This window comes from Lithobates pipiens, unplaced genomic scaffold (genome assembly GCF_037356315.1).
Source record: "Lithobates pipiens isolate NorthernLeopardFrog02 unplaced genomic scaffold, aLitPip1_a1.2 Scaffold_8, whole genome shotgun sequence".
Classification (NCBI taxonomy): Eukaryota; Metazoa; Chordata; class Amphibia; order Anura; family Ranidae; genus Lithobates; species Lithobates pipiens.
Window position 1 is genome coordinate 7,998,516 of NW_027507903.1, and position 26,119 is coordinate 8,024,634.

The 26,119-nt window shown below is 44.4% G+C and overlaps 1 protein-coding gene across 4 annotated transcripts in view; it reads left to right on the forward strand.

Annotated features, from left to right (window-relative positions):
* LCTL (lactase like) overlaps positions 1-26,119 on the forward strand; it is an 80,410-nt gene that overhangs the window by 36,764 nt on the left and 17,527 nt on the right. For 2 of the 4 annotated variants that reach the window (XM_077471928.1, XM_077471929.1), the window contains exons 10-14: positions 2,109-2,270; positions 7,074-7,348; positions 10,868-10,994; positions 15,138-15,337; positions 21,643-21,706. In XM_077471928.1, coding sequence (XP_077328054.1) covers positions 2,109-2,270; positions 7,074-7,348; positions 10,868-10,994; positions 15,138-15,337; positions 21,643-21,706 — 828 coding nt within the window. The remainder of the gene's footprint in view (positions 1-2,108; positions 2,271-7,073; positions 7,349-10,867; positions 10,995-15,137; positions 15,338-21,642; positions 21,707-26,119) is intronic. The other 2 variants (XM_077471930.1, XM_077471931.1) reach the window with 1 other exon arrangement.

The window sequence follows — 26,119 nt, forward strand, 5'->3', positions numbered from 1 at the left end:
TTTGCCCACTTACAAAGAAATGAAGGGTCTATAATTTTTTATCATCAGTGTATTTTAAATGATAGAGACAGAATATCAACCCAAAATCCAGAAAAAAACACATACAAATGTTATAAACTGAGTCGCAGTTCAGTGAGTAAAATAAGTATTTGATCCCCAAGCAAAACATGACTTAGTAGTTGGTGGAGAAACCCTTGTTGGCAAGCACAGAGGTCAGACGTTTTTTGTAGTTGGTGATCAGGTTTGCACACATCTCAGGAGGGATTTTGGTCCTCTCTTCTTTACAGATCTTTTCTAAATCCTTAATGTTTCTTGGCTGTCGCTTGGCAACTCGAAGTTTCAGCTCCCTCCATAAATTTTTTATAAGACTAGGGTCTGGAGACTGGCTAGGCCACTCCATGACCTTAATGTGCTTCTTCTTGAGCCACTCCTTTGTTGCCTTGGTGGGATGCATGTTTTGGGTCATTGTCATGCTGGAATACCCATCCACGACCCATCTTCAGTGTTCTGGCTGAAGGAAGATTTTACATTACATGGCCCCGTCCATTGGTGCCTTAATGCAGCAAAGTCGGCCTGTACCTTTTGCAAAGAAACAGCCCCAAAGCATAATGTTTCCACCTCCATGCTTGACTGTAGGGATGGTGTTCTTGGGGTCATAGGCAGCATTTTTCCTCCTCCAAACACAGCGAGTCGAATTAATGCCAAAGAGCTTAATTTTGGTCTCATCTGACCACAGCACTTTCTCCCAATCCTTCTCTGAATTATTTAGATGGCAAACTTTGGCGAACTTCAGACAGGCCTGTACATGTGCCTACTTGAGGCTGGCGACCTTGTGGGTGTTGCAGGATTTCAATCCATGGCGGTGTATTGTGTTACCGATGGTTTGTTTGGTGACTGTGGTCTCAACTGCTTTAAGATCATTCACAAGCTCCTCCTGTGTAGTTCTGGGCGGATCCCTCACTTTTCTCATCCTCACCCTATGAGGAGAAATCTTGCATGGCGCTCCAGACCGAGGGCGATTGGTGGTTATTTTGTATTTCTTCCATTTGTGAATAATCACTCCAAAAGTTGTCTCCTTCTCACCAACCTTCTTGCTGATGGTCTTGTACCAGCCTTGTGCAGTTCTACAATCTTGTCCTTGGACAGCTCTTTGGTCTTGCCCATGATGGTGAGGGTTTGATTAGAAGAAAGAGATTCTGTGGACAGGTGTCTTTTATACACATAACAAATTGTTGTTAGGAGCACCTACTTACATTGACAGGACTAATCTGTGTACTACATGAGCACCTACTGTAGCCAGTCTGTGGGAGCCAGAAGTATTGTTGGTTGGTAGGGGATCAAATATTTATTTTACCCACTGCAACTCCATTTATAACATTTGCATCGTGTGTTTTGTTTTGTTTTCTGGATTTTTGGTTGATATTCTCTCTCTATCAATTAAAATACACCTATGATGACTTAGTTTAGAGTACGTTTTGTTTGTACTTATTTTCTTACGTCTCCCAATTATTTTTTTTCTGTTCTTTCCCCCCTCCTGCTGCTTGGCTGGTTGATGCCTCTACCTTGATCACTCGAGTAGCACTGGGGAGGGCTCCGACGGTCATCCTGCCCCTGGCCCGGTAATGCCATCCTTTATCAGTATGACGGGCGTTGACGGGTTTGGGGACGTGGGTGAGGCGATGAGGCTCTATGGGGAACGGTATCTCATTTGCATATTGATGTGTTTCCTACTGTACAACCCTGATATGTGAAACGGATGCTCATATTTACACCTAAGGGTTATTCTTGTTAGATCTTATCTTCGGAATTGTGGAGCAACTGTGGAGATGTTTGACTTGTAATGTAAAATTTCTTCAAATAAAAACTATTTACAAAAAAAATAAAAAATAAAATACACCTATGATAAAATTTATAGACCCTTCATTTCCTCATAGGTGGGCAAACTTACAAAATCTGAAGGGGATCAAATAATTACTTTCGCCACTGTGCATAGAATTGTGAAACTTCACAAATCATCTTGCCATATTTTACTGATACAAATGTAGTTTCTTCCAACGCTCTATTGTTGAGGAGTACAATGTGCGTGTGAATTTCTCTCTCCTCTTTAGGAATGGTTGGAATTTCCCTAACTACAGAATGGGGTGAACCCGTGGACATCTCCAGTCAGAAGGATATTGAAGCTGCGGAGAGATTTGTTCAGTTTAATTTTGGATGGTTTGCTAATCCTCTTTTCAATGGAGACTACCCACAGATCATGAAAGAATATATAGGTAAGTGAGAGCATTCCTGCTTAAAATGGAGCGGAGGTCAAAACCAAAAAAGGTGTTCTATATTATCGGGAACATCTAGAAATGTGTATTGAGTCTAAACAGTACTAGAAAAATGTTTCTGTTGTCTTGAATTCCTCCTGAAAATTAAGTGTACTTCCTGGTATATGAGGGTGCATAGGCACTCCTAGGATTCTCACTGTTCTCCTTGCTGGAGGCTCTGACATGACATAGCAAAACCCTGCCTCTAGGAAAATGGCCACCTCTACATAGATAGAGGGCAGAACAAGGCATGGTTATCAGTAACGGGAGAAAAATCTGATGCAGAGAGAGGAGATTCTCAAGTTTTTATTTATTTATTAACAGAAAAAAGATTCTCAAGTTTTAAAATGTTTGGCATACAATATATTGAATAGCTATAGACTTTTAGCATTTCTGAGTGAATATATCAGGTCAATCTGCATTTAGCAGAATATAGCAAGAAGCAGTGGTGGCTGGTGACCCTGTGGGTCAGTCAGTTGGGTAAATCTCAATGGTAAGTCAGCGAGGAGGGAGTTGCAGTAGTTGGGCAGGGAGTGGACTAGGAGCTTCATTGGCTCAGAAGGGGCGTATTTTAGAGAAGTTGCTTATCTAACCAGGAGCAGTGCTTCCTTCCCACGCTGCCAGCTGTGCCAGCTCCTTTTGGCCCATACCGCTAACAGTACCAATATATCTAAGCCCCTGTAGACACGGTCGGAGATTTCGACAACCAAATCCATCGGATTTTCTCCGTCGGATCTTGTCCGAAACTGTTGCATACGCACGGTCGGACTAAGTTGTAAAAAAATCCGATCTTTCAGAACGTGATGACGTAATTTCGCTACGATGGGACTACATTCAGGCTAGTAGCCAATAGCTTTGCTGTAGGAATTTGATCTGAGCATGCGTGGCACTTGGTCCGATCAAAATTCGCTACACATGATCAGAGTATGTCCGACCGGCCCAGTTGGTCGGGAAATATTTCCAACATGTTGGAAAATTGGGTCCGACGGAATCAGTCTGATGCATACCACACATAGTCGGATTATCCGACGACACGGTCCGATAGGACACATTCCGACGGATTCTCCGACCGTGTGTACAAGGGCTTACAGTACCGATAGAGAATTTTAACCTGTCTGGATGTACTCAGCAAGACAGTCAAACAGGGCATTGAATCCACTGTTGAGTGGAGATAATTTCACTGCAACAGTGGATCACTGCAGAACCCTAGAGTTTAACTGAACCCCAGTTGAGATATCCTGATCTAGTTCTTAGCAGTAGTAGTTTCATACTCATTTATTTAAGTGTCTGTAAGGGCATGTCAGAAACCATGAAATCAGACCGAGACAGAAATGCAGTTAAATCACACTTGTTTAATAATAAAAGTAAAAAGAACAAACATAGTCAAAACATAGTCAAAGTTCAGTAACCGGCATGGATAGTCAACCAAGCCAGAAAGTCAGGAATCAGTGTAGTGGAACAGAAAGCAGGATCTGGAGCCAGAAGGGATGTCAGCAAAGCCAGTTTTTAAACCGGAACGCAGGAGATAGTCTCTTGTGATGTTGACCAAGGCGAAGGCAGAGATCCTCTGGACTGGACGGCTTAAGTAGGAAGGACTGACGAGCAGGAAATCATCAACAGCTGAGTGATTGTGGAGAGATAGGCGCTGGCAATTAGCCAACAGTTGAGCAGCCAGCTCTGAGAAGGAAGGTCTGAGCCCAGCCCTGACAGAGCAGAAGGGTTTTCACCTTAATTAATTCTTGAAAGTAAGGTAAAAGTTTGCATGTTCTCCCTGTGCCTGCATGGGTTTCCTCCGGTTTCCTCCCACACTCCAAAGACATGCTGGGAGGTTAACTGGCTTGTGTCTAATTTGGCCTTAATATGTGTATGTATGAATGTGAGTTAGGGACCATAGATTGTAATCTCTTTGAGAGCAGGGGCTGATGTGACTGTACAATATATGTGTAAAGAGCTGCATTGATAAGTACCTGTAATAAATAAATAAAAATCTTCCATGATCAGCTCTCCCCCTCCCCCATATACCTACCCGAGTCCCATCTTGATCCAACACTGTGCCTCTCTGCAGTGGCTCTCTCCTCTTTCTCTGCTCACAGGAGCCAAAGGCTCTGGCTTCTGTCAATTAAATCCTGTGAGCAGAGTGCGGATCTGAGCCACATTGTGGGGGTCAATAGAGGCACACAGCTCAGCTCGGGATCGAGGCCACAGGTGTGCCCCACAGCAAGTGGCTTGCTATGAGGGTATACAAAAAGGAGGAGCAGGACTCAAGAGCATCAGCAGGCGACCCCAGAAAAGGAGGTTCTGAGTTGCTCTGTGGAAAACTATTGCACATAGCAACTGAAATAAATGAATAAGGTACACTTTGGTGGCTAATAAGCACCTCTACTTTACATGTGCCACATCCCACAAAATATACTTGTGTTAGAAACCATGAAATCAGGCCGAAACAGAAGTACAGTTAAATCACACTTGTTTAATAATAAAAGTAAAAAGAACAAACGTAGTCATCATAGCCAAAGTCCAGTAACTGGAACGGATAGTCAGCCAAGCCGGAAGTCAGGGATCAATGTAGTGGAACAGCAAGCAGGATCTGGAGCCAGAAGGGATGTCATCAAACAAGTCTTGAACAGGATCGCAGGAGATAGTCTCTGTGATGTTGACCAAGGCGAAAGCAGAGATTCTCTGGACTGGATGGCTTAAGTAGGCAGGACTGACGAGCAGGATATTATCAACATCCGAGTAGCTGTGGAGAGATAGGAGCTGGCAATTAGCCGACAGCTGAGCGCCCAGCTCAGAGAAGGAAGGGCTGAGCCCAGCCCTGACAACTTGATCGGATATTAAGAGAAATAATGGACTTTAAAGGCACATACCATAACATTTAACAATTTATTGATCTACATTAAAAAAAAATTCACATAATACAACAGAGAAAAAAAAATAAAAAGCCTAAAATAGTTTTTGGACTGCATGTGGCGCCCCTAGAGGATAAGGTAATATATATGATACTAATAGTACAAATCTCAGTGTATCCACATGCATAAATCCTCAGAATTGGGGATACCACTTGTCCTCATATGTCTCTTTGAATGTTTCTGCTCATATGTTCCACTCAACATGTTTCTCGAGTCGCGACCATGAAGTCGCATTAGCACATAGCAGGTAAGTATTTACATATTTATTATTTTAAGAAAAAATTAATAAGCCTGTACAGTCACCTCAATGTAGTATATGAATAGATGGGGGATAAAGTAGATTGTGGAGACAAGAGAACATTTCTTAAATCTACCACTTTCTCAATAAAGAACGTCTTTTTCTGGGGGCTCAGTAGTACTAATCTATCTGTTAGTTTCGCATGAATGAATTATATTAAAGTGATTGTAAAGGTTTATTTATTTATTTATTTTTAACGTTTTTTAACTGCTTCAGCCCCGGAAGATTTGGCTGCTGAATGACCGGGCCTTTTTTTTGCGATTCGGCACTGCGTCACTTTAACTGACAATTGCGCGGCCGTGCGACGCTGCACCCAAACAAAATCGATGGCCTTTTTTCCCCACAAATACAGCTTTCTTTTGGTGGTATTTGCTCATCTCTGCGGTTTTTATTTTTTTGCGCTATAAACAAAAAAGAGCGACAATTTTGCCTCTAGTGGCCACAGGGCGAATGCCACGTTACATAATGTCGTTTCGCACAGCCGTGCCATTCTGGTTGGCAAGCGGTTAAATAACAAATATGTTATACTTACCTCCTCTGTGTAAGGGTTTTGCACAGAGTGGCGCTGATCCTCCTTTTCTGCAGTCCCCCCCGCTCCTCCTCTTCTCGAGTCCTACCCTCGGAGAGCCGCTTTGCAAAGGGGCCACCCGTAGCATAGAATGCATTGAAGTGGAGGGCCACCCTGAAAAAAAAATATTAAAAATCGAAAAAAAAATCTAAAAAAAAAAATGAAAAAATATTTATTTTTTTACTTACCAGAAATGCCTGTTGCTAGGCACATAATCCTAATCTTCCTCCTCCACGAGATCTTCTTTCTTCTCTCCTCGTCGCGTTGTCTTCTGGGTAATGGGTCGCGCGGTGTTCTGGGAACTGTGTGTTCCAGAACACAGCGCGTCCCATTCACAAAGCGCTGTGTGACTCGCGCATGCGCAGTAGGAAACGGGCAGTGAAGCCGTAAGGGCCGAGGGACGGGTCGGCCTCGGGCAGCCGACATCGCGGGCGCCCTGGACAGGTAAGTGTGCTTATCAAGTCAGCAGCTACAGTGTTTGCAGCTGCTGACTTTTAATTATTTTTTTTTTTTAAACGGCCCTCCTCTTTAAGGTGAAAAACAACCCCTTTAAGGCCGGGTTCACACTATAACCCGCTGCGGATCGCACAGGAGCGCTGTGCATCCCTGTTCCCCGTTTCAGGGACGAATCAGGGCCGATTCTATGGCTGAATTCGGCCCTGAAACTGAGCCAAAGACGCACAGCGTTTTTGTGCAGTTGCGCTCCGCAGCCGCAATGGAGATATGTGAACCGGCTCCATAGGGAGCCAGTTACATTCTCCTGCTATGCGAATTGGATGTGCCGAAACTCGCATCTAATTCGCATAGGTGTGAACCTGGCCTAAGGGTTCACCATAGGCTTAGATTATTTTCTGCAAATATGATAAAATATTGTAACCTTAGCCTACAGCAGTGGTTGTCCTATGGCATTTCAAAAGGTCCTTTTAAAAGCAACATGTGCGTTCTTTTGTCTCAGCCTCAGTAATGTGTAAATTGTCTTCTTCTTTAAGGCCAGAAGAGCGCTCAGCAGGGCTTAGGAATGTCCAGACTTCCGACCTTCAGCTCTCAAGAGAAAGGTTTCATTAAAGGCACAAGCGACTTTCTTGGGGTTGGCCATTTCACCACCAGATACATCACAAACAGGAACTTCCCATCTACTCAGGGGCCCAGCTACTTTACCGACAGAGACCTGAGAGAGCTGGTGGACCCCAAATGGCCGGAGCCAGAGTCAAAATGGCTATACTCTGTCCCGTGGGGTTTCCGGAGGCTGCTTAATTTTGTCAAGGTAACTTAATAGGCGGTAAACACTTCTTAATATACTTATACAGTATCTCACAAACGTGAGTACAACCCTCACATTTTTGTAAATATTTTCTTCTCTCTTTTCATGTGACAACACTGAAGAAATGACACTTGTCTACAATGTAAAGTAGTGAGTGTACAGCTTGTATAACAGTGTAAATTTGCTGTCCTCTCAAAATAACTCAACACACAGCCATTCATGTCTAAACCGCTGGCAACAAAAGTCAGTATACCACTTAGTGAAAATGTCCAAATTGGGCCCAATTAGTAATTTTCCCTCCCCGATGTCATGTGATTGGTTAGTGTTACAAGGTCTCAGGTGTGAATGGGGAGCAGGTGTGTTAAATTTGGTGTTATCGCTCTCACTCTCTCATACTGGTCACTGGAAGTTCAACATGGCACCTCATGGCAAAGAACTCTCTGAGGATCTGAAAAAAAGAATTGTTGCTCTACATAAAGATGGTCTAGGCTATAAGAAGGTTGCCAAGACCCTGAAACTGAGCTGCAGCACGGTGGCCAAGACCATACAGCAGTATAACAGGACAGGTTCCCCTCAGAACAGGCCTCGCCACGGTCGACCAAAAAAGTTGAGTGCACATGCTCAGCCTCTTATCAGGGGTTGTCTGTGGGAAATATACGTATGAGTGCTGTCAGCATTGCTGCAGAGGTTGTAGGGATGGGGGGGTCGGCCTGTCAGTGCTCAGACCATACGCCGCACACTGCATCAAATTGGTCTGCATGGCTGTCGTCCCACAAGGAAGCCTCTTCTACAGATGATTCTCAAGAAAGCCCACAAATAGTTTGCTAAAGACAAGCAGACTAAGGACATGGATTACTGGAACCATGTCCTGTGGTCTGATGAGACCAAGATAAACTTATTTGGTGTCAGATGGTGACAAGCGTGTGTGGAAGCAAACAGGTGAGCAGTACAAAGACAAGTGTGTCTTATCTACAGTCAAGCGTGGTGGTGGGAGTGTCATGGTCTGGAGCTGCATGAGTGCTGCCGGCACTGGGGAGCTACAGATCATTGAGGGAACCATGAATGCCAACATGTACTGTGACATACTGAAGCAGAGCATGATCCCCTCTCTTCGGGCACTGGGCTGCAGGGCAGTATTCCAACATGATAATGACCCAAAACACACCTACAAGATGATCACTGCCTTGCTAAAGAAGCTGAGGGTAAAGGTGATGGACTGGCCAAGCATGTCTCCAGACCTAAACCCTATTGAGCATCTGTGGGGCATCCTCAAACAGAAGGTGGAGGAGCGCAAGGTCTCCAACATCCACCAGCTCTGTGATGTCATCATGGAGGAGGGGAAGAGGACTCCAGTGGCAACCTATGAAGCTCTGGTGACCTCCATGCCCAAGAGGGTTAAGGCAGTGCTGGAAAATAATGGCGGCCACACAAAATATTGACACTTTGGGCCCAATTTGGACATTTTCACTTAGGGGTGTACTCACTTTTGTTTCCAGCGGTTATTGGCTGTGTGTTGAGTTATTTTGAGTGGAGCAGCAAATTTACACTGTTATACAAGCTGTACACTCACTACTTTACATTGTAGCAAAGTGTCATTTCTTCATGTTTTTCACATGAAAAGATAGAAGAAAATATTTACAGAAATGTGAGGGGTGTACTCACTTTTGTGAGATACTGTATGTGATATAAACCTAGGATGATTGGATACAACATGTGGCTAAATATCAACATGATAGATCCATAATGGCATAATTAAATGACCATTATAAAAGAAATAACCAATGAGTTACTAACAACGATACTTAATTAAAGGTGACAATATTAAAATTATTTAAAGTGCATAATGTGATACAAGTACAAAATAAGTACTTTTCTTTGTGCAAGAAAGTGCTATAGTGCTCCGTGTCCCAATGGAATTGGTGATCCTCCTCCTGGGGGTGATATAAATTTCCAAACTCACCAGATGGGTTGGACTCCTTTGCCTTACAGCAAAACAGTCATACGTGCTTGTAGGGCATTTACTGGGGACCAAACCCAATGCTGTAACCTCTGGTTGCTTCTGGTATCTCCTCTGTGGTGTTTGTCCTCCAATTATGGCTCCGTGACTTAAGGGGTAAGCCATGTGCAGCACGTAATAAAGCAAAGCGAGAGCTCCTCATAGAGTAAAATCCTAGGGTTTTATTGGTTAAAACAGCTTACAAAATGTTAGAAAACTGTCATATTGGCATGACCAGCATGCAGTTTTGGAGACGTGGTATCTTGTCAGCACATAGAATGCGTTCCACACTCCTGGCCGGAAGTGCTGTTAGAGAGTCAGCTTGGCGCGTTTCGTCATAGACGTGACTTTTCACTGAAAAATGACTTAATTTCCTCTCCATTTCTCAGTGGGAGGAATAGGTTTAACCGGTTCCCGACCAGCGCACGACGATTTACGTCGACAGAATGGCACGGGCAGGCATATTGGCGTACAGGTACGTCCAATCTTCAATGCCGCCCTGCCATCGGGAGCGCGCCGCCGGCGGCGCGCTCCCGCACTGGTCGGGATCCCCGTGAGTCTGGTCGCGGGACCAGCGGACTCGATCGTCGCGGGCATACCCGCGATCGTCTCACGGGACGGCAGAATGGAGGAAATGCAGTGTAAACAGCATTTCTCCATTCTGCCTAGCAACTAGTGATGCTGATCTCTGCTCCATGTGATTGGAGCAGAGATCAGTGTTCACTAAATGAAAGCCCAACCCCCCCACAGTTAGTAACACACCCCTAGGAACACTTAACCCCTACACTGCCACCCACTGGTTAACCCTTTCACTGCCAGTGTCATTTACACAGGAATCACTGCATTTGTATAGCAGTGATTACTGTATAAATGACAATGGTCCCAAAAATGTATCAAAAATGTCCGATGGATCCCCCACAATGTCGCAGTCACAATAAAAATCGCTGATCGCCGCCATTACTAGTAAAAAAAAAAATAATAAAAAATTATTAATAAAAATGCTATAAAACTATCCCTATTTTGTAAACGCTATAACTTTTGCGCAAACCAATCAATAATCGCTTATTGTGATTTTTTTTACCAAAAATATGTAGAATAATACGTATCGGCCTAAACTGAGGGAAAAAAATGTTTTTTATATATTTTTGGGGGATATTTATTATAACAAAAAGTAAAAAATAATGCGTTTTTTTCAAAATTGTCGCTCTATTTTTGTTTATAGCGCAAAAAATAAAAACCGCAGGGGTGATCAAATACCACCAAAAGAAAGCTCTATTTGTGGAAAAAAAAAGGTCGTCAATTTTGTTTGGGAGCCACGTCGCACGACTGCGCAATTGTCAGTTAAATCAACGCAGTGCTGAATCGCAAAAAGTGGTCTGGTCTTTGACCAGCAAAATGGTCTGGTCTGTAAGTGGTTAATGTGTAACACTGGCTGGGGATAAACACAATTCACTGACAAAGGCACAATCATCACTGATTTTTTTTTAGGTAACTCCATTCTGCTCTAACGCATATATTTTTCTTAGACCCAGTATGGAAATCCAATGGTGCTGGTAACAGAGAATGGGGTGTCAGAGAAGATGCATTGTTCTCAGCTGTGTGATGAATGGAGGATTCAGTACCTCAAAGGCTACACCAATGAGATGTTAAAAGGTGAGTGGTGAATGTTGGGATGCCCCAAGTAACTTTCTAACATCTCCTTTTCACATTTATAAACTGGCCCAACGACCATCAAGTCATTACACATGAAATTATTTATAAAAAAACTGTTTTCCTGGATTACTTATTCTGGACATTGAGTGTTGAGTAAGTAGGAAAATTAGTTAAACTTCACACCAGTAACTCTGTTTGCAGGACAGTGCATGAGAGCAACGCAACAAGAAAGACTAATAATAGGCGGCCCCCAGTATAGTCCTGCAGTGTTTGCGTTTCCTCTAGTCCTGAGGAAACTCAAGAGCTAATCTTGGTGGCCTCTCAATTGCCCAAAAGGCTTTGATTCTTCCATCTTTTTCGTCTTGCAGAGGAACCTCCATTGATGCTTCCTCTCAGTATCTTCTCTTTTAGGGTCTAGTGTTTGACCCTCAAAATGAAACTCTGAAATTGGTGGCCTGGTGTCTGGGGTAAAGAAACCTGAAGGACAAGGGGCTTTCGGACTGGGTAATCAAGATCCTTCTTTTCTAGCAGGAAAAGGGTTACCAGAGCCATAGTTACATAGTCGGTAAGGCTGAAAAAAGACAATAGTCCATCCAGTTCCACCTGTGTAGGTGCATGTATCAGTTTCTATGCCGATTTCCCATGTCCCTCTATGTTGTGTCCTTTAAAATGCATATCTAAGCCCTTGTACACACGGTAGGACACATTCCATTGGAATCTCCGATCGGACCGTTTTGTCGGATATTCCGACTGTGTGTGTGGTCTCCATCGGACTGTTTCCGTCGGAATATCCAACGGACCAACTTTTCCAACTTGCCGGTAAAATTTTCTGACAAAATGCTCCGATCGGACATACTCCAATCATGTGTAGCCTACTCCGACGGACAAAGTGCCACGCATGCTCAGATCAAATTTCTAGACCAAAGCTATTGGCTACTAGCCTGAACGTAGTCCCGTCGTAACGAAATAACGTCATCACGTTATGTATAATCGGATTTTCCGACAACTTAGTCCGACCGTGTGTATGCAACATCACTTCCGGATCTCTTCCGGAATTACTCCGACGGATTTGGTTGTCGGAATCTCCTTCCGTGTGTACAAGGGCTAAGGGTATTTTAAAGATATCCATACTCCCTGCATCCACCACCATTTGTGGGAGAGAGTTCCACATCCTTATTGCTCTAACAGTGAAGAACCCCCTACGCAGTTTAAGGTTAAACCATTTCTCCTCCAGTTTCATTGCATGCTCCCGTGTCCTTTTACCCTCCCTAGGACTGAATAGTCTATTTCCAATGCTGGGATCCCCATTGAGATATTTGTAGATCGCTATCATGTCCCCTCTCAAGCGTCTTTTCTCCAAGGAGAATAAATTTAGTGTTTTCAGCCGTTCTTCCTAATTAAGGGCCTCCAGTCCCCTTATAAGTTTTGTTTGCCCTTCTTTGGACTCTCTCCAGCTCCAGCACATCCCTACGGAGGACTGGGGACCAGAACTGAATGGAGCTTTCTAGAGTGGCAGAATTATAGTTTTGTCCCTGGAGTATACCCCCTTTTATATGCATGGAAATATTTTGCCTGCTTTGGTAGCTGCAGCTTGGCACTGCATGCTGTTGCTCAATCTGTCATCTATTAGTACCCCTAGATCCTTTACCATCCTAGATTCTTCCAGCTGTTCTCCGCCTAGTGAATATTTTTCATTAATGTTTTTTTACCCCAAGTACTTTACATTTATCCACATTAAACCTCATTTGCCAGGTGTCTGCCCACTCCTTTATTATGTTCAGGTCTTTCTGCAAAATTCTATGTCCTGATGCGAGTTTATTATTCTGCTTATCTTTGTGTCATCTGCAAAGCTCGAGACTGAACTAGTCATCCCATACTCTATATCATTTATGGATATGTTGAATAGAATTGGTCCCCAAGACAGAACCTTGGGGTACCCCACTCACATCGTCTGAGTACATGTTATTTACCACTACCCTTTGGACCCGTCCCTGTAATCAGTTTTTGACCCAAGCACAAACCTTATGGTCCAAGCCTGCGGATCTCAGCTTGTAAATTAAGCGTTTATGGGGGAAGGTATCAAATGCTTTTGAAAAATCCAGATACACCACATCCATAGGCCTCCCCACATGGGCGTAGCATAAGGGGTTGCAGGGGTCACAATCGCAAACCCAGTCCCTAGCTCCAGGGGGCCCCTGCAGCCTCCCTATCATATTATATCCTCCACAAAGTCCAGCTCTGATCTGCCCTAGAGCCCCACAGCCACGCTCCAATACTGGGCTTCCACAGTCCACACCCCTCTGTTCTCATTGGCTGGGGAGAAGCTGTGAGCCATTTCCTGAATGGAGAGAAGCACGGGGTGAGAACAGCCCAGGATGGGGAAGTGTCTGTGCTGTGTGCTGGCAGCATTGCATGGTAACCGAGCTCAGCGAGGCAAGAGGAGAGTGCCGCCCTGTAGCCACGATGGGACGGATGTTACTGGTGAGGTAAGACACTGCTCAGCGTCTCCTAGTCACCAGCTGGGATTTTTTTGTACCCCCCACCCGGAGATGTCTGCTTATCCCACTTCCATGACAACTGGGGAAAAGGCACACACCTCTGGAAGGTAACCATCCCCCAACACTGACAAAAAAACCTTCAGAAATTGCTAAAACAAATCCCTTAACATCTCCTGAGCATCCCCTGAGGGACTGCAGGCTCCAGATTTTGTGTCACATGACTTTGCTGCCCCCCCCCCCCCCCCCCCCCCGCCAAAGCCCACTGACCATCCTCTCTACCCTGGATGCTATGCCCGGCTGCTGAGCTCCTTTCCCATTACAGCACCCTATACTGCTCCTCCTCTGCAGGGCTGAAATCACATTCCTTTACAACACAACCAGTGAGCCACGATCTGCAGAGGGTGTATCTGCCTACTGCAACTACACTGCCTTTCCGACCAGAGAATTTCACAGGTCAGAACAGCAACATAAAAGCCAGATACACCCTGTGAAGGCTGACAGACTGTGTGTAAAGGAATGCAATTCCAGCCCTGTGTATTGTGGGGGGGGGGGAAGCTGTATACAGTGCTGGGATGGGAAAGGATCTCTGCCAAGTGACCTGCTAGGGGTCCCTGTCTTCTGATTCTCCAGCGGTGATCCCTGTCCTCTGATGTAAGTGGGAACTCAAAACTCATAACCCACTTTGAGTATCTTGGCGTGCGGTGGGTGTATCTGCACGCATGTTGGAATTTGTGGGTGTTAGTGGGGGGGGCCATGTCAACTTTTGCATTGGGGCCCACAAGCTTCAAGCTATGCCTCCGCCTCCCCATATCTAGATGGCTGCTCACTTCCATGTAGAATGTTAGCAGATTATGAGAAAATGTGGAAGGTTTTTTACTTTTGCCATCAGGACAAGGGGGTGTCCATGAAAATTCCTCCCATGTTTAATTTTCTGAAAGACGGGGCAGATCAAGATCTTGCCATCAGCACACTGCTATGTTTCCTGCCTCCAGAAGGGGTGGAGTCATGCTCTTTCATGTGCTGTCCTGCAAAGACGACTGGGGAAAATCCGAAAATAAACAATTTCAGTTTAGATTGTAAAAACAAAAGGATCGTCAGGACTGTCATACACAATTAGGTGAATGGAGATTCTATACTGTTAGCAGTAAAATTTTACTTATCTGGTAGTAGTAAACCCTAAACTAGTTCTTCAAAGGCACACCAAGACAGAAAATATTTATTCACGCAGCAGTATCGGTAAAACAACATTTCATCTGGTTTGTCAAAGTCATATGACTGGCCTCTGATCCAATCACAGAGTGCGTTCTGCAAGCAACACTCAATGGGACACTGCAGACTCCATACCGCAACCTTTTATGACTGCCACCTACTGGAAAATGGATGTGCGGTATGAAGTAAACACGGGAACGTCCAGCGGAGAGAGGCATCTCTCTATTCAATGGACCCAGTCCAATATAAACTACAGAGGTGATAAAGCCATGTGATACCAACCTATTAAAATCAAAAGTATTGTATTCTCACTATGTGCCAGCAACAATACTTTAAATGGACTTTTATTACAGCCTTCGACATGCCAAACAATCACCAAGTTGTAGCATCATAAGACTTTTTTTAACATGTAACGTTGACATTTCTTCTATGGCAGCTATAAAGGACGGGGTTCACATCCAGGGATACACAGCTTGGTCTCTGATGGATCAATTTGAGTGGGATGAAGGTTTTGCGGAAAGATTTGGACTCTACTTTGTGGAATTTAAAAGCAAGAACAAGCCTCGTTATGCAAAAGCATCTGTACAGTTCTACAAAAAGATTATAAGAGCCAACGGCTTCCCTAATATCCGAGAGGTAAGACCAATCTCTACAGAGAGAAACTGAAATGGAGTTATTTTGATAATATAAAAACTGGATATTTTATACTATATACCAGTCTTTCTCAACTTTTTCAACACCACGGAACCCTTGAAATAAACTTTTCTGGCTCGGGGAATCCCTTCTAAAAACATTCCTATCTACAACTCGTGATACATTAGTGTGATGGTCAGTGGGAAGCATGCTCCTTACACTTGAGGTCATTGGGAAGAATTCCCACCTTGCAGATACCGTATTTATCAGTGTATAACACGCACCCCAAGTTTAGGGGGGAATTTAAAAGAAAAGAAAACTTTTAGGAGGGTAGTTTAAGGAAAAAAAAACTTACATTTAAATGCCCATCAATGCAGCCTTGTCAGTGTAATTTGCAGCCTTCCATTGCAGCCTTGTCAGTCACTTGCAGCCTTACATTTACCCTTGTCAGTCACTTGCAGCCTTGTCAGTCACTTGCAGCCTTGTCAGTCACTTGCAGCCTTGTCAGTCACTTGCAGCCTTGCATTTAGCCTTGTCAGTCACTTGCAGCCTTGCATTTAGCCTTGTCAGTCACTTGCAGCCTTGTCAGTCACTTGCAGCCTTGCATTTAGCCTTGTCAGTCACTTGCAGCCTTGCATTTAGCCTTGTCAGTCACTTGCAGCCTTGTCAGTCACTTGCAGCCTTGCATTTAGCCTTGTCAGTGTCATTTGCAGCCTTCCATTGCAGCCTTGTCAGTGTCATTTGCAGCCTTGTCAGTCACTTGCAGCCTTGCATTTAGTCTTGTCAGTCACTTGCAGCCTTGCATTTAGCCTTGTCAGTCACTTGCAGCCTTGCATTTAGCCTTGTCAGTCACTTGCAGCCTTCCATTGCAGCCTTGTCAGTGTCATTTGCAGCCTTCCATTGCAGCCTTGTCAGTCACTTGCAGCCTTGCATTTAGCCTTGTCAGTCACTTGTAGCCTTGCATTTAGCCTTGTCAGTCACTTGTAGCCTTGTCAGTCACTTGTAGCCTTGTCAGTCACTTGCAGCCTTGTCAGTCACTTGCAGCCTTGCATTTAGCCTTGTCAGTGTCATTTGCAGCCTTCCATTGCAGCCTTGTCAGTGTCATTTGCAGCCTTGTCAGTCACTTGCAGCCTTGCATTTAGTCTTGTCAGTCACTTGCAGCCTTGCATTTAGCCTTGTCAGTCACTTGCAGCCTTGCATTTAGCCTTGTCAGTCACTTGCAGCCTTCCATTGCAGCCTTGTCAGTGTCATTTGCAGCCTTCCATTGCAGCCTTGTCAGTCACTTGCAGCCTTGCATTTAGCCTTGTCAGTCACTTGCAGCCTTGTCAGTCACTTGCAGCCTTGCATTTAGCCTTGTCAGTCACTTGTAGCCTTGTCAGTCACTTGCAGCCTTGCATTTAGCCTTGTCAGTCACTTGCAGCCTTGCATTTAGCCTGGTCAGTCACTTGCAGCCTTGCATTTAGCCTGGTCAGTCACTTGCAGCCTTGCATTTAGCCTGGTCAGTCACTTGCAGCCTTCCATTGCAGCCTTGTCAGTCACTTGCAGCCTTCCATTACAGCCTTGTCAGTCATTTTCAGTCTTGCATTTAGTCTCGTCAGTCGTTTGCAGTCTTTTCTGTGGCTTTGTCATTTAAAAATGGCGCAGAGATACAGAGCGGATGTCCTGTGTATCTCAGCGGTGCTCGGTAGTTCTTGGCGGCTTTCGGCTATTTTCGGCCACCGTCGGCTGTTCTTGGCGGCTTTCAGCTTTCCGAAAGAAAAAAGTGCGTGTTATACGCCGATAAATACGGTAGCTAAAAAGATCAATGGTGTCAGTAGGAAATTATCTGAGAGGTAGAAATTGCTCATTTCTCAAGGAACCCCTAGCAACATCTAGAGCAGGGATATGCAATTAGCGGACCTCCAGCTGTTGCAGAACTACAAGTCCCATGAGGCATAGCAAGACTCTGACAGCCACAAGCATGACACCCAGAGGCAGAAGCATGATGGGACTTGTAGTTTTGCAACAGCTGGAGGTTCGCTAATTGCAGATCCCTGATCTAGAGGAACCCTGGTTAAGAAACCCTACATTAGTATGATGGTCAGTGGGAAGAATGCTCCTTACACTTGTATTTGTAGCTGCTGGCTTTTCATTTTTTTTCCACAGTGAAATCCAGCTTTAAAGCAGTAGTAAAGGCTAAAAATAAAAAAAATAAATAAAAAACAAACAGACCCTGCAAGGCAAAGGCATAATGTGCTAGTACGCATTGCATACTAGCACATTATGAAAGAGTTACCTTGAAACTAATGCCCTTCAGTAGCACGCGCGCAAGAGTCACGGCCACGGCACGGAGCTCTGAGGGAACAGCGCGGGTATGTCATTCTTTCAGAGCACACGCCTTGTGGCGCCACCAGCTGTTGCTCCCTAGAGCAGCGGTCACCAACCCTGTCCTCAGGGCTCACTAACAGGCCAGGTTGTATGTATTACCTCGGGGGAGATGCAGACTAGAATACTGCAATCACTGAGCAGCAAATGATATCACCTGTGATGGATTTCAGTTATCTTGCAAACCTGGCCTGTTAGTGGGACCTGAGGACAGGAGTTGATGACCACTGCCCTAGAGTATTTACTAAACGGTGCACATTTAGGCAATATTAATTTAACCTACAGCTTTATTATAAGCTTACCTGTAGGTAAAAATAAAAATGCAGGGGCTATTACCGCTTTAATTAAAAGACAGATGCAGATAATAATTTGAAAATATGACAAGAATACTTAACTAAAGATGCTGTTTGCGCCACGGGTCCCTCCATTTTATATGGCATGGCACAGGTGACCAGATCAGACGCATGCATGATGGCAGCTCTAAAGCTAAACAATTATTCCAAGTTTTAGCTGTAGTATATAGGACTTGTGTGTAAGGATACGGCCAACCCCACTTTGTCAGCAAAATTACCTTTTAATCACTTCAGCCCCGGAAGGATTTACCCCCCTTTCCTGACTAGAGCATTTGTTTGCGATTCGGCACTGTGTCGCTTTAACTGACAATTGTTTGGTCGTGCGACGTTCTACCCTAACAAAATTAACGTCCTTTTTTTTCCCCCCACAAATAGAGCTTTCTTTTGGTGGCATTTGATAACTTCTGCGTTTTTAATTTTTTGCGCTATAATCAAAAAAAGAGCGACAATTTTGAAAAAAAAAAGCAATATTTTTTTACTTTTTGCTGTAATAAATATCCCCCAAAAATATATAAAAACACAATTTTTTCCTCAGTTCAGGCCGATACGTATTCTACATATTTTTGTTAAAAAAAAAAAATAAAATAAATCGCAATAAGAGTATATTGATTGGTTTGCGCACAAGTTATAGCGTCTACAAAATAGGGGGTAGATTTATGCCATTTTTATTATTCATTTTTTTGCTAGTAATGGCGGCGATCTGCGATTTTTATCGGGACTGCGACATTATGGCGGACACATCGGGCACTTTTGACACTATTTTTCGGACCATTGTCATTTATACAGCGAACAGTGCTATAAATAGTCACTGATTATTGTATAAATGACACTGGCAGGAAAGGGGGTTAAACACTAGGGGGCGATCAAGGAGTTAAGTGTGTCCTAGGGAGGTGTTCTAACTGTGGGGGGGGGGGGGGGCTACCACTGACATCTACTGCTCCCAATGGCAGGGAGCAGTAGATCTTTGTCATTCATGTCAATAGGCAGAACAAGGAAATGCCTTGTTTACATAGGCATCTCCCCATTCTGCCTCTCAGCCTCACGATCGCGGGCCGCCAGCGAACATCGAGGTTGCAGGACCTGCGGGCATGCTCCCGTGGCGGGCGCATGCCCCCCCCAGGCGGAAAATTCATAGGGACGTACAGGTACGCCCATTTGCCTGTACGAGACATTCTGCCGACGTATATGTGTGTGTGGCGGTTGGCAAGTGGTTAAGGGCTTGGTCAGTTCGTAATGATGTTCCTTTGGTATGAAGTCAGATAAGGTAACCAGGATATTGGAAGCTCTCTTAGATATTTAGAGACAATTTTAATAAGGAAATATGAAATATGCAATTTCCCCTATTAATAACATAGCACAGACCTAACCTCATCAAAGCACTGCTACTTCTTCTGTCCAACCAAAAGCCTTAGAAGATGGAGGTGACTAAGGAAGCAGAAGAACCTCCACCAATTTCTTCTGTAGTTGCCCAGCAGAAAAGCTACCACTGATTCCCGAGAGGGAGCGGGCGCCTAAAGATGCTTGCAGCTGAAGCAGAATTTTTTTTGGTCATATAACCTAGAGGTAGAGGAGGTCCATCTTCTCCTGAACGCTGGGGGTGGCCCTGTATGCCGCTTGCCCTGGATCAGAGTTATATGTTGCCATGGTGTGGGCAAGCCGGCTGCCATCACCATAGCATCTAATGGCCATAGAGCATTATTGATTGCTAGGATAATAGCGGTTGGCTGGCTCAGCCGCACCATGACAAACCCATGAAGCTGATCAAAGAAAAACTGGGTCCAGTGTTTGCGGAACCCTAGAAGAATTGAGACAACACCCTGCCTGAGATACACTAGCCTAGATTAGAATTTTACCAGTTTGAAAGTGAAATAGTCTAACCCAACACTTTCAACATTCAAATATACCGTACATGTATATTTGTAGCTGCTGAGCTTTCTACATACACTATATTACTAAAAGTATTGGGACGCCTGCCTTTACACACACATGAACTTTAATGGCATCCCAGTCTTAGCCCTTGTACACACAGTCGGAGGTCGGAGATAACCGTTTTGTCGGATATTCCGACTGTGTGTGGTCTCCATTGGACTGTTTCCGTTGGAATATCCGACGGACCAACTTTTCCAACTTGGTAAAATTTTCCGACAAAATGCTCCGATCGGACATACTCCGATCATGTGTAGCCTACTCCGACGGACAAAGTGCCACGCATGCTCAGATCAAATTCCTACACCAAAGCTATTGGCTATTAGCCTGAACGTAGTCCCGTCGTAACGAAATAACGCCATCACGTTATGTACAATCGGATTTTCCGACAACTTTCTCCGACCGTGTGTATGCAACATCACTTCCGGACCTCTTCCGGAATTAATCCGTCGGAATTACTCTGACGGATTTGGTTGTCGGAATCTCGGACCGTGTGTACAAGGTCTCTAGGGTTCAATATTGAGTTGGCTCCGCCCTTTGCAGCTATAACAGCTTCAACTCTTCTGAGAAGGCCGTCCACAAGGTTTAGGAGTGTGTCTATGGGAATGTTTGATCATTCTTCCAGAAGCGCATTGGTGAGGTCAGGCACTGATGTTGGACAAGAAGACCTGGCTCGCAGTCTTCACTCTAATTTATCCCAAAGGTGTTCCATCGGGTTGAGGTCAGGACTTTGTGCAGGCCAGACAAGTTCCTCCTCCCCAAACTCGCTCATCCATGTCTTTATGGACCTTGCTTTGTGCACTGGTCCAAATCATTTGGTGGAGGGAGGGGGGATTATGGTGTAGGGGGTTGTTCTTCAGGGGTTGGGCTTGGCCCCTTAGTTCCAGTGAAGGGAATCCTTCATAACAAGACAATTTGGACAATTTCATGCTCCCAACTTTGTGGGGATTTGGGGATGGCCCTTTCCTGTTCCAACGTGATTGCGCACCAGTGCACAAAGCAATGTCAATAAAGTGATGGGGGACACAGTGACCCGGGGGGGGGGGGGGGCACACAGTGATGGGGGACACAGTGATGGGGGACACAGTGACCGGGGGGGGGGGGCACACAGTGACAATGCATATAGTTTGACCACATCTACTTTTCGCATAGCGCCCCGCTGATCAGTTTCTCCCTGAAGTGTCGCTGAATGTCAAGTTCTCAGGTTGGGAGGTACAGTATGCATATGGAGGAAGGGAGGGAGTGGCGGGAGGGCAGCATAATGCATATTCGCCTGTGTAGACATAAAATCATTGCACCGGCTCTCTTTTAAAATGAAACCAGGTGAGTTATGTTCCTTTTCCCCTCATGTAAAAATGTTAATTTTTAAAACTTGTAGTGCTGTGACTTGGCATTGTGTGTTACAGACAGGGGTGCACACTGATGGTTTATGCACAATTACCATGAACAGTGTAAAGTCCCTTTCATACCTTACACTTTTCACGTATGGAATAAAACATGTTTTTGTGCTGGTTATAACCATGTTGATTGTATTTTATATGCATACTGTTCATTTATTATGCAAAGTATTCAGAATAGGGATTTTCCAAACTGCAGATGCATTAAAAACACATTTGTAAAGAGTAATTTCAGCGCAAATAACTTAATGAGGCTTAACTTTATCAGGTGGAAAACTGGCACCGTATATCAACAGAAACCTGCTCCACCACAAACAAACTTCTGGCTGCAGGTAAGCACATATGAGCTGTGTGTGTGTTTGGCAAATAATATGGGGGCTGTACTGAAAGTAATGCAGAAGCGGGCCCATTTTTCTCTCAACTTACGTAGGTCGTTCAAATTTCACATGTTGGTAGAGTAACTCTCCCTCTATAGTAACTCTTCTTCTTTTTCATTGCAGGTAAAATAATGGATTCCAAGCAGAAGCAATGTGTCGTCAATGAGTTCTTGATGAAGGAGGGGTGCAGGTTGTCAGACATCCACAGAAAGAAACAGAATGAGAGAACGAAGATGAATCCTTTGGCAAGAGCAATGTTTTGTCCTTGGTGACTCTTCTCAATGATGTCATCTATGCAAACATTCTGTAGCCTTCTGTGGATGTTGGACACCCTGTACCCCTCCTTCATCAAGAACTCAATGACGACATGCTACTTCTTCTTGGGATCCATTATTTACCTGCAACGAAAAAGAAGAAGCCTTCCTTTAGAGCAGGGATATGCAATTAGCGGACCTCCAGCTGTTGCAGAACTACAAATCCCATGAGGCATAGCAAGACTCTGACAGCCACAAGCATGACACCCAAAGGCAGAGGCATGATGGGACTTGTAGTTTTGCAACAGCTGGAGGTCCGCTAATTGCAGATCCCTGCTTTAGAGCAAAGGTCTCCAAATTACGGCCTGGTGGCTCTATTCCTCCAACAAACACCAATGATGGGACACCATTGCTCTCACTGACACCAATGTTGAGGCAAAATTTCTCCCACTGATACCAACAATGGGGCACTATCCCTCCCAATGATGGGGCAACGTTCCTCCCACTGATACCAATGATGGGGAACCATAACTCCACTTATACCAATGATGAGGCACCATTCCTCTACCCCAATTAAAGAGAATTAAAGGTCCACAAGGAAATCATCAAAAAGAAAAAAAAAACGGTCAAGCATTACAACACAAAACCACTTTTTTGAAAGTAGATGACCATTCCCTTGTGGACCTTTAGTCCTCTCTAATTCTATGTTTATTGTAGTCTAGGAGGAACACACTTTGTTTCCTTTTTTGGGAAGGAGTGAAGGCCTATATAGGGTTCAGGTTTACTTGGGATTAATATATCCCATTATTTACCCATTACTGAGGTGACGCTCATAGTTTTTCTTTCTTCTTTCAGTTATATGCACCATTCCTCTCACTGATACCAATGATGGCAGAATAGTGCCCCAACTAACACCAATGATGGGGCACCTTTCCTTTCACCGACACCAATGTGGGGTAAAATTTCTCCCACTGATGCCAACAATGGGGCACTATTGTGCCAACTGACACCACTTATAAGGCACCATTGCTTCCACTGGCACCATCAATGGGGCACCATTCCTCCCACTGATATGAACAATGGGGCTCTGTTCCCCCAATTAAAATCAATGCTGGGGCTTGGTTTACTCCAACTGATGCCGGGGCATTTTATACTCCACTAACTACAGTCCGTCCTCCCCAAAGCCAGGTGAGCCGTAAACTGGCCCTTTGCTTAGAAAGTTTGGTCTACCAGCAAGACCAACGTGAAATTTGACTAGCCTATAAGGCTGCATGCACACCTGAGCGTATCGTTTTTCAGGCAGAAAGTCGCAATTTTGCACAGGTCAAAAGGTCACCAATGTAAAAAGCAGAAGAACGCCCGAATTGAGCTACCAGAAAAAAAAAAAAAAAAAAATCCAGAGCTCTTTTGAGCTTAAAGAGGAGGGCCGATTTAAAAAATTTTTTTTTAAAAGTCAGCAGCTACAAACACTGTAGCTGCTGACTTTTAATAAGCACACTTACCTGTCCAGGGCGCCCGCGATGTCGGCCGCCTGAGGCTGACCCGTCCCTCGGCTCTCGGGTCCCGGCGCCGCCATTTTGGCTAAGGGAAACAGGCAGTGGAGCCTTGCGGCTTCACTGCCCGTTTCCTACTGAGCATGCGCGAGTCGCGCAGCGCTTTGTGAATGGGGAGCGCTGTGTTCTGGGACACACAGTTCCCAGAACACAGCGCGACCCATTACCCAGAAGACGCCGCACGGAGGAGAGAAGACAGAACATCACCGCAGAGGAGGAAGAGGCAGATTAGGACGATGTGCCTAGCAACAGGCATTTCTGGTTAAGTTAAAAAAAAAAAAATTTTTCTAAATTTTTCTAAATTTGAATGTATTTTTTTTTTTCAGGGTGGCCCTCCACTTTAAGGCTGGCCATACATTCATCGAATTTTGAAAGAATTTTCTTTGAAAAATCAGAAAATTTGTGCGTTTTGTGATCCGATGATGCCACCATTGATTTCAAAATTCAGCCAAACAAGCCTTCAATTTCACCTCGTGTTGCTACAAAAAATTATTTTCGTGGCCGGGAATCTTCTTTTCTCTCCGGGAGTTTTCTTTTCTTGCACTTGTACATTTCTTTTTCGATTACATTTCTCACATCATTGATTAGAAAATAATTTGTCTTTCAAAAAAAATTTCCAACATGTCCGATTACTCAAATTTGATTGCTGCAGCCCCACTAATGGTGCGAAATACGAACAAAAATTCTTAGATACGATTTTCGAAAAGAAAATTCTTTCGAAATGCGACCGATGAATGGCCCTGCCTAAGGCATTTGGCTTCAGGAGATTTGGAGTGGAAGATGTGAACCATCTCCATAGAGAATAATTGATTTTTTTTATTTTATTTTTCTCCTCCAGCGTTTTGGAGCTTCAGGCTTCAAGCTACAAAAACGCTGAGGTGTGATTGGGGCCTCAGTTATTACAAAAAGTTATGCCCACTTTTTGCATTACTTTTGGTACAGCCCTCATAGATCAGTCCACAACAAAATCCCTTTGACCGGTTGTATGCAATTGATGTACAGTACTGTATAATATACCCCGAAAATATCATAGGGTCAAAATGACTAAAGAATACAAAAATGTAACACTATAATAGAAGCTTATGGGCACCTAAAGTCTAACTCTAGGTTTTCTGTCTCTTTAACCACTTTCAGACCGGACCATTTTGCTGGTCAAAGACCAGACCACTTTTTGCGATTCGGCACTGCGTCGCTTTAACTGACAATTGCGCGGTCGTGCGACGTGGCTCCCAAACAAAATTGACGTTCTTTTTTTCCCACAAATAGAGCTTTCTTTTGGTGGTATTTGATCACCCCTGCGGTTTTTATTTTTTGCGCTATAAACAAAAATAGAGCGACGATTTTGAAAAAAACGCATTATTTTTTACTTTTTGTTAAAATAAATATCCCCCAAAAATATATAAAAAAACTTTTTTTCCCTCAGTTTAGGCCGATACGTATTCTTCTACATGTTTTTGGTAAAAAAAAAATCGCAATACGCGATTATTGATTGGTTTGCGCAAAAGTTATAGCGTTTACAAAATAGGGATAGTTTTATAGCATTTTTATTAATAATTTTATTTTTATTTTTTTACTAGTAATTGTGGGGGACCCATCGGACATTTTTGACACATTTTTGGGACCATTGTCATTTATACAGTAATCAGTGCTATATAAATGCAGTGATTCCTGTGTAAATGACACTGGCAGTGAAGGGGTTAACCAGTGGGTGGCAGTGTAGGGGTTAAGTGTTCCTAGGGGTGTGTTACTAACTGTGGGGGGGTTGGGCTTTCATTTAGTGAACACTGATCTCTGCTCCAATCACATGGAGCAGAGATCAGCATCACTAGTTGCTAGGCAGAATGGAGAAATGTTGTTTACAACAGCACTTCTCCATTCGGCCGCTCCGTGAGACGATCGCGGGGATGCCCGCAGCGATCGAGTCCGTGGGTCCCGCGACCGGACTCACGGGGGTCCCGACCAGCGCGGGAGCGCGCCTCCGGCGGCGCACTCCCGATGGCAGGGCGGCAAATTTAAAGGGACGTACATGTACGCCCATTTGCCTGCCCGTGCCATTCTGTTGACGTACATCGTCGTGCGCTGGTCGGCAAGTGGTTAAAATAGTTCGTTTGCACCAAGCGATATTCCAGCAGCATCTCAGGAGACTTCCCGTCTGCTGCTGTAACATAATAGAGTCAGGCTAAATGCTTCTTAGCCCTTGTACACACGATCGGAGATTCCGACGGAATGTGTCCGATCGGAGCGTTTTGTCGGATATTCCGACTGTGTGTGGTATGCATCGGACTGTTTCCGTCGGAATATCCGTTGGACCAAATTTTCCAACTTGCCGGAAATATTTTCCGACAAAATGCTCCGTTCGGACATACTCCGATCATGTGTAGAGAATTCCGATCGGACAAAGTGCCACGCATGCTCAGATCAAATTCCTACATCAAAGCTATTGGCTACTAGCCTGAACGTAGTCCCATCGTAACGAAATAACGTCATCACGTTCTGAAAGATCGGATTTTTCGACAACTTTCTCCGACCGTGTGTATGCAACAGTTTCGGACAAGATCCGT